Genomic DNA, 13444 nt, shown 5'->3' on the forward strand with positions numbered 1-13444 from the left:
CCTTTCTCCCTTTCTGCTTCTTCTGGCACACCTATTATTCTGATATTGTTACGTTTCACATTGTCCCACAGCTCCCTTAAGCCATCGTCCTGTTTTTTAATTGTTTTTCTTTTTGGTTCTCTAATTGAGTGTTATTTTCAACTCTGTCTTCTAATTCACTGATTCGATCCTCAGCTTCCCCTAATCTGCTGAGTATTCCTTCCAATGTGTTATTTGTGTTATGTCATTCTTTATCGCAGACTGTTCTTTTTTCATAGTTACTATATCTTTTTTCATACTGTTGAGCATTTTTAACATCATTAATCTGAACTCTGTTTCAGATAAATTTCTTATCTCTGCTTCATTATCTCTTCTTCTGGAGAATTTGCTGGTTCTTTCATTTGGGGGTTTTTGTTTCATTTGGTTGTCTGTTTGGGTTTGTGACGTTTTAGGTAGATCCTCTATACCAGTGATGGCGAATCTTTTGAGCTCTGCGTGTCAGCATTTTGAAAAACCCTAACTTAACTCTGGTGCCATGTCACATATAGAAATTTTTTGATATTTGCAACCATAGTAAAACAAAGACTTATATTTTTGATATTTATTTTATATATTTAAATGCCATTTAACAAAGAAAAATCAACCAAAAAAGTGAGTTCGCGTGTCACCTCTGACATGCGTGTCATAGGTTCACCATCACTGCTCTATACGGCTCAATCTCTAGTGCAGGACAGTGTTAAAGGATGTTTCTGACTAATTAGATCAGGCAAAGACAAAGCCTCCAGCGATTGCCTCTGTCTACAGACTAATAGGATTCCAACTTGATCTGCCCCCAGGCAATCGTCCTCAGGTATGGCAAGTGTTTTTTTTCAACAGGGTGGGGCAGTTGCTTCTACCTGGAGGCTGTTACTTATAATCTCTTAAGTGGCCTCAGGGCAAGGTGTTTTCCAGTAGGGTGTGTCCACTGTCTTCTCCCAGGCAAGGCAGATGTCTATGTGGGAAAGATGTCCTCTGTTGTGTGAGGGAATGACTCAGCTCAGGAAACTTGGGGTGTCTGCCTTCTGAGCTCTATTCCCTGAGTCCCCAGTCCTGGGTTCTCTCTCACAGCTCCAATTCTCTTCACCCCCCCTCTGCCAGAGCACAAGATGGGTGGCTCCACAGGGAATTTTGTGCATTGGCCCTTTGAGAGAGTACGGCCAGCCCTTACATGCCTCTGCCCTCCTACAAGTCTCTACGAGGTCTCCACCTTTGGTCCTTGGGTATCAGGGTTCTCTCCTGTTTAGTTTTCCATTGATTATTCAGGAAGCCTTTCTGTATTTCAGTTGTAATTCCAGCTTGTTCCTGGGAGCATGTCCGTGCCTACTTTACTAGTCTTATTGCTCACCATCCTCCTGCTCAAAGCAAACTGTCTAGTAAATATAAAATACCTGTAATTCCCAGCACACCACCACCTTTTTATTTATTTATTCCAAGTGCACATACTACTCCAAATGCTAGAACTCCATTTTCCTCTGTTTAGACCTGGTTAAGTGCTATTGGATAATATTAAGCTTACATTGTCTTCTTCAGATGCCTTTTTAAAAAATATTTTATTGATTTTTTACAGAGAGGAAGGGAGAGAGATAGAGAGCCAGAAACATCGACGAGAGAGAAACACCAATCAGCTGCCTCCTGCACACCTCCCACTAGGGATGTGCCCGCAACCAAGGTACATGCCCCTGACCGGAATCGAACCCGGGACCCTTCAGTCCACAGGCCGACGCTCTATCCACTGAGCCAAACCATTTAGGGCTCGGATGCCTTTGAAGGATGGGTCAGGTGTCCTTACTATGAGCTCCCATGGTACAATCTATGTTCACTCCTATCTTAACATTTATATCTGAAATTGAAATTGTCTGTCTCCTTCATAAGACCACATTGTCTTCAAGGGTAGGGACTATATATCAACGCATCTCCAGTGCCTAAAACAGTGCCTAGCATGTGGTATGTTCTAAATAAATATTTTTGAATGAACACACAAGTGAATGATAGGAACCCTGATGTCAGAAGTCACACTATCCTGAAGAACTTTCCAATGACTTCTTACCTTACACCTGTTAAAAGCCACTCATTACAATAGGCCAGAGCAGCTGTGGGCAAACTACGGGCCCGCAGGCCGGATCTGGCACGTTTGAAATGAATAAAACTAAAAAAAAAAAAGACTGTACCCTTTTATGTAATGATGTTTACTTTGAATTTATATTAGTTCACACAAACACTCCAGCCATGCTTTTGTTCCGGCCCTCCGGTCCAGTTTAAGAACCCATTGTGGCCCTTGAGTCAAAAAGTTTGCCCACCCCTGGGCCAGAGGGACCTACATGTTGTGACTTCACCTCCTACTATTCTAACTTCATTAACTCAGTTCCAACCACACTTTGAGACCTTGACTGGAAAATGTATTTCAGCCAAGGAGTCATTTAGGCATGTTCAGAAAGGAAGAAAGGGACTAAGATATATTGAGCCTCTAATATGTATCAGGCCTTGTGCTGGGCACCTTCATATCTCATATAGGAACCCTCACAATCACCTTGGGACAAAGGCTTTACTATCCTCACTTCACAGCTAAGGAGACTAAGTCTTAGAGTAGATCTTGAATTTAAACAGAGAGGGAAAAGCGCATAGTGGTGACTTTTCCTTCCCTTGATACTGTGTTTGCTGTCGTCTCCTGCTTAACTCCCTCTGTGCTATTCTGGGAAGCTGACCTCTATGAATTACATCACCCAGACTACCTTGTCCCTGGGCTTCTGTTGGGTTTTACCAATGGGAAGTACTAGCTGAAGTCTGGAGGACAGGAAGAAAGGTTAGGGCATTTGTTTTTCTGCATCTCTGCCTCGTTAAATTCTTACAGTGGCTGCTTAGCACTTACGGCCATAGCTCTTTCAGACTATAGCTCTAGCTAGGCTCTGGGTCACAACACTCTCTCCTCGTTCCCTTCAGGCTGAGGAGTGCTACTGATTTGCCACTGTTGTGTCTCACCATTCCATTCTAGTTATTTTTAATAATGACTATACCTCTGTAAATAGCCCTTTGGTTAAACTCTTTTCAGTTAAACATATTTGGAAGGCAGCTATGCTCACCACTATACCACCAACGCCAACAGTTAAACATATTTGAATGCAATCGTTTTTCTGCAAGGATTCTGCCTTAGATACTAGGACAACAATGAATGGCATGTCCTTCTCCTTTTCACTTCAATTAATTCAATTTCCAATATCTGCAATAGAGTCTCCTTCCTTTCCTCTAATCCAAAGCTTCCCAGCCATCTGGGTCTAGCTGGTCATCCAGGAAATCTTTTTATATGCTCCATTACCTACAGAGAAATCCTGTTGTAACCACCATTGTGCTGAAGCTAGTGTGACATCAGCACTCTGTTGTCCTTGAAGTTCTATCACTGTTCAGTTTTGTCAGTCTGACCATCCCAGCAGTACACTAACTCCTTATGGGTAAGGAGCTTTAGCAATTAGAACCTCTACAGAAACGCATTTTATCTGGAATGAACCTTACAGTTTACCCTGTATAACCTCTTTATTTTACAGATGGGGAAGTTCAGTCTCACACAGGGAGTCTCTCACAGCTATATTAGAGGCAGACTTAAATCCATAATCTAGATTCTTCCTACTATACCATGCTATTATACTGCACTGGGTACTTAGTAGACACTCACTATGCTGATGACTCACTCCTAAATTTATACAGGGGTTTTTGTTTTGTTCAATGCTAGGCTCCATGCCTAGATGAGCACCTGGAACATAGGATGTACTCAGCAAAATATTCCTTGATTTTGAAGCTGGAAGCAGCAAGACAAATACCTTGAAAGTTAATCAGCACCCAGAATGTCATTAATAATAATAATGCCTTATACACTTAGAGAAAATGTAGTTTTCAAAGTGCTTTCACATTTAATGGGCACATTTGATTGATCCCTCTGGGGTAAATATGGCAGGAATTATTGCTCTATTTACTAGATGCACAAAACAGCCTCTGAGAAATTAACCATCAAGGATCCCTGACTAGTATGTAGCAGAGCTGAGGTCAGTATTCACAGTATTATGCCACCTCCACTATGCCGTGTTATTTCTTCAGCTTTACCATTCTGCTTCTGGGTATGGCAGATTCATTCAGGGAGCTAACCTAAATATTCACAATGAGTACGTGGGTCATACACTTATGCTCAAAGAAATGATTTTTGCTTCTTTAAAAACCCACTGTGAAAGGTCCTGTTCTACTTCTGACTATATACAACCTGAAGAACACTCCCACTCTTGACATCAGGAGACCTGTTATTCCCTCAGAGAAGAGGGTTACCATCTGTGTGTTTTGGCACAGAGACAGCACCGCTGAGACATCACTTTCAGAATAGACCAGAGCCTGGCCCTTTTTATAACCAAGTATTCAAAACGGAATACTTTGCCCTGACCTCATCAGAGAGGCGTTAACACGGTGGATTTCTTCAAGATCAAATGCACCAGGGAACAACCTACAGATATTTTGGTTGAATTCTCTTATTTAAAAACAAACGACTTTAGTTCAGATTTCACCTTGGGTTTTAGCGACTGGGATCTCTGGTCCTAATCAGAGCATTACAGAAACCAAAGGACAACCTAAACACTCCAACCTCTTTGTATATCAGTTTCCATCAAGAGCTCAAAGTATCCATTCAGATATTAAGTCCTACATCAAGGGTCACAAACACAAATGCCTACCAGTAACAGGCAAATAATTGTAAAGCTTAGTACAAATCAGAAAATAAGGAGTAATAGAGTCTATAATGAGCTGCAGTAAACTAACTTACCAGTTGCTTCTCAGTTCCAACCCCCTGTCACTTTGTGAGAATGTGAACTAAGAGTTAACAGATCCTTCAATTTTTTCAGAAAGCTAAAAATCTGCATTTTAAGACGTGATTATCTGTTTTTTAAAAATTGGCTACTAAGTCAAATATGCAAGCCTATTAACCATGAGTAGCCAGAGTTTGACTTTTCCTATGAAGTAGGTCCCCTGCCCTATGAGAAATTACAACACATGTACCACTTTCGAGTCAAATATGACATAAGATTTATGCCTTCCCAGAGAATGTGGATAGTGCTGGAGAAGCAGACTAGACTCCCTGAGTTGATGTGCCTTCTTAGCTGGGGGCCGGCTCTGTGAGGTGACTGGATATATGGGTGCCCCGTGGGCGGCATATGTGGGATAAAGATCCCCTTTGCTAGGCATCTGGACATTTCCCCTAGAGCAGTGGTTCTCAACCTTGGCTGCACATTAAAATCACCTGGGAATCTTTTTAAAATCCTGATTTCTGGGCCTCATCCTCGGGAAATTCTGTTTCTTTGTTACTAACGTTGTGGCCCCACCCCATAACAAAGAAACAGAATTTCCGAAGGATGGAGCCCAGAAATCAGGATTTTAAAAAGACTCCCAGGTGATTCAGATATGCAGCCAAGGTTGAGAACCACTGCCCTAGAGTGTCTGGAAAACCCGTAGATTCAAGTAGAGGGAAGGGAAGTAACCGCGAGGACTGGGAGAACGATTTACTACAGTCCGGGGACGGACAGATACTGAAAAGGACACAGAGGGGGACGGATGTCGGGTAGTATGGGGATAGTCTTCAACGTTGGGAAGGAGAAGGCCATAACCTCCTCTCCAGAGCCACCTTCGGGCACCTCTTGCTCACCGTCGCCACGCAGACGTCCATTCCAGCGACGTCCATCTTAACGCACCTTCCTGCGCAGGCGCGCTGCGGAGCCCCAAGGCCCCGCCTCCGACCACGCCCCTCCTCACAAGCCCCGCCTCCGACCACGCCCCCTCGTTCCCTGGCTTTCCAAAGGAGCCCTGCAGGCCTGGATGTTGAAGTGCCTAGGCATCCTCTCTGTCCTGGCAGATGGGGAAGGGAGATGAAATACTCAGACCCTGCCTTTGGATAGATTCAGGCTGATGGGGAGCAGGCAGACCGAGTACATTATAACAATGTAGAGTACTGTGGGGAGGGTGTCCAGGACTGGCTGGGTCCTAAAGGAAGTCAGGATGTCAGACCCCAGAAGGCATTGGAAAAGGCTGCGGATATTCCAGTAAGGGATAGGAGTGCAGTGTGTGTGTGGCGGGGAGGAGGGGAGGGGGTGAGCGGCAGGGGAGGGTAGGAGAGCATGGGGGAGCCTCCCCCTCTTCCCCACTGCAAAGAAAGTGCTTTAGAATAGCCACAGGACGGTGAGGGGTGCCTGCCCTTGTCCTGAAGGGTCTTGGAATTTCAGCCTAAAGACTATGATAGGTAACTACTGAATAGCTTAACAAGAAAGAGACCAAAGTGTGTGAAGAGGGCAGGGGCAGAATGGAGGCAGATGATCAGCAGTAATCCAGATAAGAACTACAAGCCACTACTCCACTTTTGGTATTGTGAGGGGTTTTTTGTTTGTTTGTTTGTTTTTGCTTTTAAAATATATTTTCATTGATTTCAGAGAGGAAAGGAGGAGATAGAAACATTGATCAGGCTCCTCCTGCATGCCCCCTACTGGGGATGAAGCCCACAACCTGGGCATGTACCCTGACCAGGAATTGAACCGTGACCTCCTGGTTCATAGGTCCATGTTCAACCACTGAACCATGCCCGCCAGGCCACTTGTGGTATTGTAACTGAGGTGAGACAATGAATTCAAAAGGTAAGTTTGAGGTGTTTCATCTTGAAGGGTGTTTGCTGGTTTCTTTCTGAAAAAGCTGCATTTAATACCAGTCTTTGCAGGTGACACTCATCATGATGTCCGCTACTCAAATTGATCATCATTGGGCCTGGTGGCGATGAATAATTCAGAAAGGATATTCAAGTAAAATCTACAGACGTCTCGTGAATATTTCTGGTATTACATTTCTCATCGTTCATAACCTGAAGGCCATATATGACCGATACTGGGAGTCACAAGATGTCACCACAATCCGACTAGAATTACTGATGTGTCTCATTGAGGAGGATCAAATTGATGCCTCACAAAAGAGAAACAGACACCAAGTCAGGATGATCTTAAATTAAACGCCTTTGGGCTTTTGGGCCTTTTTAAAGTCTCTTGAGCATTTTTAAATAAAAATAAATTTGGGCTTCACAAAACAAAACAAAAGCCCAAAAGGTAAGTTTGAGGCAAAAATGATAGGCAACTGGTTTGGGAAAGGAAGAAGTTTAAAAATGACTGGGCAACTGAATTGTAAGGATTTATTTAGCAAGCAAATGGAAATAAGAAACTGGGAGGCTCTAGGTAGCCCCCTTTTCAGAGAATTTGGATAATGCTGGAAAAGTAGACATAACTCCCTGAGTTAATGTGCCTTAGCTGGGGGCCTGCTCTATGAGGTAAATGGATAAATGGGTGCCCTTTGGGTGCCACTCTGTAAGTGGTGACCAGTGCAAGTTGAGAGTAGATGAGCACTTTCTCTGATTCCCATGCCAGGAGGCCTCACTTTTACCTTCTTTCTTCCCTGTTGAGAGTAGACCAGCTGTGGGCAAACTACCGGATCCGGCCCGTTTGAAATGAATAAAACTATTGAAAAAAAAGACCGTACCCTTTTATGTAATGATGTTTACTTTGAATTTATATTAGTTCACACAAACACTCCATCCATGCTTTTGTTCCGGCCCTCCGGTCCAGTTTAAGAACCCATTGTGGCCCTCGAGTCAAAAAGTTTGCCCACCCCTGGAGTAGACTTTATCCTTAAAATTCCTAGGCCTACACCTCTGTCCTGCACACACAGCCTCAACCCTCCCCAACCTCTGGAGACACATCTCACCCCAGGAGGCCCTTGCCTTGTCCTTATGGCCCAGGCTGTGTCTGTCCTAGAAGGAAAGCCTCGTGATTCTAGAAAAGGGAAGATAGAGCATGGACTAGTTTTCACACATGTCATCTCCTATTTTCTGGGCCTTTTGCAGGAAGCTTATGCCCTGGGTCTCATGCTTTTGTTAACTGGACTGTTTGGTCTCAGGTTAAGGCCAAGATGCTAGCACATTGGCTGCTTTACTGCTTGGTGCTTATCCACCACTTGCAGGGGCAGGAGTGAGTGAGATGTAGGTTTGGGGAGGGGGTGGGAAGAGCAGCAAAGTCCACTGGTCCAAAATATGCCATTATATAGGATAGACATTTCTACCACTTTCCACACTTTAGAAGAATTATAAGACCCCAAAGGCTGCTATAAGATAATTTATTACAGACTAGCCAATAATCTCCTGTAACAATGGCACATACAATAATTAACAACAGCAAATATGCTTAATTTCTTGTTTAATGTAATGACCAGTACAGCTGTGGTCAATGCAGAGTCCTCAGAAAGTCCAGGAAGGAAGTCCAGGAAGCTGCTCCCAAGGATATTAAAGGACCATGTTATTTCTCTGTGCAAAGGCCTGGGAAGCCCACATGACCCCTTGCAAGAGTTTGTCTCTAACCTCCCAGGGAGTGTCGAGGCCCTCCTCCATCCGGTCTGTATAGAGGGATCATAGGCCAAGTTTCTTCCAGGGGGCTGACTATCTATGAGGGGGACACAGCTGACCTAATGACAGGAGTGAAGTCAAAGGCTAGATTCTTTCTACAAGGGGGAGGACAGCCAGAGGGCAGTGACCATAAGTGAGGAGAACTCCTTCTAGACTAATTTCCAAAAATTTTTGGCTTTGTTCGGGGCCTACCCAAGAAGGAAATACAGTCCTTTCTCCTGGATCCTTCAACTAGTCCTCAGATGCATACACACAAGAACAGCCTCTCATGTCCTGAAGCATCACTTCCCTTCCTACAGGAGTGAGGTAGAGGGACTCCTGGGAAAGTAGCCTCTGGTACTTGGGTTCCAAAGAATATTCTGCTCAAGGCTCTGAAGCACCATATGAACCTGCTCCTGTTCACGACAGATATGAACTGGGTAAGGGATTAACAGAGCTCATTTCTAGAGGTATCTTGTTCAGTTTCAAAGCCTTTTTCTCACTGGAGGCACACAAAACCAGTGGATTCTGCTCAAGGGACAGTGTGAATTCTATTCTGTGTGCTCCAGCCCTGGCTATACTTCAATCCAGACTATAGGACTCAGTGATACCTATAGGCTCAACTGACTACTTAGCTAACCAGGCACAAGCTCCGGACCCTCTAAACTTGTTCTTCTAGTGATTGGTGCATAGGGGTCCAACTGGATAAGGTGCAGTATGGAGAGGGGTAGACATGGGGTGTGGGGTGGAGGTGTGTCTACCAAGAATGGGTGACACTCTCAGAAATGTCTGTCCCTCTCTCTTTATGGAAAATCTCCCTATGCAGTAACCCCTAGCACCACAGACCTACTGGTCAGGGATTCATGACCCTTTCTTGTGAAAAGCCAAACTCCCATCACCCCAAAATTTCCTTAAATTTCTATTACTGAAGAAGTCAGCCTCTTAACTATGAGGACCTAAGCTGGCTACACAGTAACTCCCACTGGCCCTGATTTGTGGAACTGGTGCCACGTGGTTGGCACAGGAGCTCAGGTGCTCAGCTCCCCTCCTCCAAGGAACGAGACTCCGATTTGAGCTTCACAAACTCTCGAGCCACTTCGTCATTGCTCCTCTGAGACAGAATCCGGAGGACGGTCATGCCTGTCTCATCCATGTGGATCTTCCGGCCCAAGGGGCACCAGCAGGCACAGCTGCCCTTGGCTGCCACATCCCTCAGGGGCATCACAGCCAGCCCTAGAACACGATCCTCTCGGGCAAAGCAGTAATCCTTCACACATATCTGCAATTCATAGGCTTCTGGCCCCTCTTCATTTCCTAGGAGGCTGTGATCACAGGGGAAGTGGAAGGTAGGAGGCCAGAAATGAGAGGATCTTCAACTGAATTCACCCCAGTTGCCATTCAGCCCCTCCCTCCCCTCCCCTCTCAAGTCTTACCTCCCAGTTCACCCCCATCCCACAGTCCTGCAAATCCCCATCCCATAACTTACAAGTGAAATGTCTCATTGTACTTGGGGGCCCAGTTGTTGCTTTTTGACTTGGTTGTGAACTTCCTCTTCTTATCACTTTGATGTGGGCCAACCATGGTCACTTCCACAAAGGGTCGGAACATCCCCGCTGTCTGCCACCTGAGGTCATTAGCAGCCACCACTGCCCAAACAAAGGGAACTTGTGAGGGATTGCACCAAGTGTTCCTGGTTCTTGAGCCCCAGGTGGCACTCCTCGTAGAAGAGGGCCAAGCTGGAGGGATGGGTTTAACAGGCTCTGCTTTTGACTGATGAGGCCACTGAGCAAGAAAAGGTGTGAGACCTGTAAGTCCGTGCCACTCACCTTTCACTGTGACCTTGTGCTCTCCAGTTCCAGGATGTGTAAACAAGTCCACCTGAATAGAGACTTCTCCAACAGGATCATCCACACCAGACCCTGAGGGACAGATGGACACATGATCCTCCACTGAAGAAGATTTTAGGCCTAATTGCTCCAGATAAAACAGGACTTAGGAGGCCACCACCCTATACCCTCAAGTGAGAAGCAATCACCCACAATAGCCATGGGGAAGTAAGCATGGGAGAAGTGAATAAAAGAGGATAAAGAATGAGGCTGTGTATTAAAATACAAGTTAGGCTGACAAGATATTAGGCAAAATTTCTTTTAAAAATGCACCAGGAATCTCTCAGGTTCCTCAAACCTCTCCTATTTCCTAGGCTGCAGATATTGGAGAAGGAGAGTGCTGCCACCCTGTGTCTTTAGAAACTATGTCCATCCCATGGTCTTAATGGAACAATGTGGGTCCCTTTTAGCCAAAAGCAGTAACCTCCCACCTATCCCTGGATTCCTGGAGGCCCCTGCTTGGGAGGCTGCTCTGCTTAGAAAGACGTTATCCTACTCAAATTTGGACCTCTCCACAAACAGCTCCCTAGTCTCAATGTCTGGCCCATTAGCAGGTTCCCCCTAGCAGAGGCCTTACTCCATTTTGAAAAACACCAGTAGCCTGAACCCAGATAAAACTTCTTTGTCCTAAGGTGAAGGGAAGGGATAATTCTGAGGACAGACTATTGCTAACCCCATCTCAGACTGTATGAATACAATGCCCATCTCTGAGACTTGGGATAGGGCTTCTGAACTTTGACACCTAGTTTCTCCACTTCAAAAATAAGCAGCTCATGTTAGTTCACAGGTGACAGTGTTAGACAATGTTAGGTTCATATCTGCATGGTTTATAACATACCCTTTTCCGGCCGAATGTCCTCATTAGCAGTAAACCTAATACCTTTCCCATCATGCACTGAGTGAGGACAGGAAAGTCAAGAGGTAGTAGCAGCAGTAGGACAGAGAAAGAAGAATCAGTTAGTGGTCTAAGGAGTTAACAGCCATTCAGAGCAGCTTTACACATATTCTGAGGGAGCACAGAGATGGGGCAGGATGGAGAGAGAAGTAACAAAGCTGGGGTCAGTGCCTGAATACTCCAAATCAGACTTCATGGGTCAAAGATCAATCAAATCATAAGAGAGTGAAGGTATCTAAGCCCAATGGGGCATGAAAAAGAAAGGCTGTAGGCTCTAATTTCCTAGGCTCTTAAGTAAATAACGCAATGGGTAGAAAAATATACATATAAACTCAGATCCTCCCTGCAGTCCTCACTCCTACTCTTACCTCATATCTGTCTATTCCAGCTTCTGCTCATCTTTATATTTAGCTTAAAGCTCAAAGTTGTTTTGTGTTTTGTTTTGTTTTAAAAGCCTTTCTGGATTAACTCAGATCCTCCCTAATGTTATGGATCTTTACATGTACTCAGCTCTGTAAAGGTTTTCTTTGTCCCCTTAAGCAAGGTTCATAACTTCTTTTGCTTCCTCTTCTTCCCACCCTAGACTTGAAATAAGAACAGATGTGAAAAATGTAGTCCTGCGGTCTTGTGTATCTTTTCACCTTCCATCAAGTCCAGTCTAACTGCTTAGACTCCGCTTCCCCTCCAGGTCAGCTTTACACTCCAGATCCACAGCTCAGTAAGGCCCAAGCCTTCCCAATCCCTCCTCCACCAGCTTCACTGTTCCAGGAAGCATGCCCAGGTTTCCCTGGAACAAACAATAATAAATGCACCTGAAGGTCCTTCCTGGGAGGGCCCTTCTCCAAGGTCAAGGTCAGAATTTAGCCATGCTTATGCCGATGTATTTTGTTATGGATAGGCCTGACTGGAGGCAGGGAGGGGTTCTGAGGACTGGATGTCACTAGGAGAAAACCAGCTGCCTGGGTCCCCTGTGCATTAGCATCACCCATGAGGCTGGAGCTCAGCTATGTATGTGATCTGCACCCTTTCTTCAACTCTCCTATGGCTGCCTCTCTTCTTGTTGTCCATGCTGGAGAATCTGGAAAGTCTTTTGCTTTCTATGCCCAGGACAACTTCCAACAAAGGTTCCCAAAGCAATGAGTCCTCATGAATGAGTGTCTCAATCACTCGTTCGCTAGGCTTGCTCACAGATTTTTCCCGACCAAACAAGGTATACCACTTGAGCTCAATAAACATGCACTGGACAGGCAATGGCTAGGAAAAAAAATCTCAGGCACATTTTCCAGGACCCTGTTATTCTCCTGTCTGGTACTGAGTATGAGGTGGGGATAAATATTAGGGTTCTTCAAGAAATCCTGGGGTCTGAGTTTGAAGGGATCTATGAAGAAGTACCTGTTAGAGAGATCTAAGAGCTAGAGGACACTAACTCCATAGGGGCAGAGAAAGATCAGGAAAGGGAGGCAGTGACCCAAAGCACTTAGTCTTACCCTGGGCAGTCTGTGAACGCACAAAGGTTTTGATGAGTGTATCTGTGGTCTGTGTGTACAGAGATAGTGCATAGCGTAGGGACTGCAGATCTGGGCTCTTCTCCAGGAAGGTTTTCTTCAGCCCATTGCCTCCCGCATGAAAGTATTGCTGAAAAGCAAAAAGTACTTGCTACTGCCTCATGCCCTTACAGAGAGGCAGTTCCCCAACAGTCCTCAGAGAAATGACACCTGAGGTTCAACGAAGATGTCGGAAGAGGATGGTGAGAACAATAAGTCACTCAGTAAACAAGATCAGGAGTCACATCTCCCCGGGGAAGAGTATTATTTGGGTCTCTGGTAGGAGGTGGGCGGGGATGCGGGGGGTGGGATGGCCATTTTACTAGATTTTGGTTTTGAAGGATGGATCTATCTGGACAGCAAAGATATGAGATAGAAGCATTTCAGGCAGAGAGTAGACAGAAGTGCTCTTTTATCCCCTCTGAATTCTTAGAGAACTTTATACCTGTGACCTACCTCTCCCAAGTGCTCTGAATCCCAGTTCTCATATACCTGCCTTATCTACACTAATAAAAGAGAAAAATGGTAATTGGTGTACGACGCTACCCTTTTCATTGGCTAATCAGGGCTATATGCAAATTAACTGCCAACTCAGATGGCAGTTAACTGCCAACAAAAATGGCGGTTAATTTGCATATGTAGGCACAATGCAGGGAGGTGAAAGGGAAAG

At 45.0% G+C, this 13444-nt stretch overlaps 1 protein-coding gene across 12 annotated transcripts in view; it reads right to left on the bottom strand.

The window, feature by feature from the left end:
• Positions 1 to 8165: 8165 nt before the first annotated feature.
• The window catches only part of UNC13B (unc-13 homolog B (C. elegans)), a 149226-nt gene continuing 143947 nt past the window's right edge, over positions 8166 to 13444 (bottom strand). For 9 of the 12 annotated variants that reach the window (XM_015560546.1, XM_006758526.2, XM_006758523.2 and 6 more), the window contains 4 exons: positions 12718 to 12865; positions 10276 to 10368; positions 9936 to 10095; positions 8166 to 9771 (listed from right to left, as the gene is read on the bottom strand). In XM_015560546.1, the coding sequence (XP_015416032.1) occupies positions 9486 to 9771; positions 9936 to 10095; positions 10276 to 10368; positions 12718 to 12865 (687 nt within the window). In that variant the 3' untranslated portion in view covers positions 8166 to 9485. Of the gene's footprint in view, positions 9772 to 9935; positions 10096 to 10275; positions 10369 to 11173; positions 11231 to 12717; positions 12866 to 13444 lie in introns of all 12 variants that reach the window. The other 3 variants (XM_006758525.2, XM_015560544.1, XM_006758519.2) reach the window with 1 other exon arrangement.

The sequence above is a fragment of the Myotis davidii genome, unplaced genomic scaffold (assembly GCF_000327345.1).
Source record: "Myotis davidii unplaced genomic scaffold, ASM32734v1 scaffold534, whole genome shotgun sequence".
NCBI classification, from domain to species: domain Eukaryota; kingdom Metazoa; phylum Chordata; class Mammalia; order Chiroptera; family Vespertilionidae; genus Myotis; species Myotis davidii.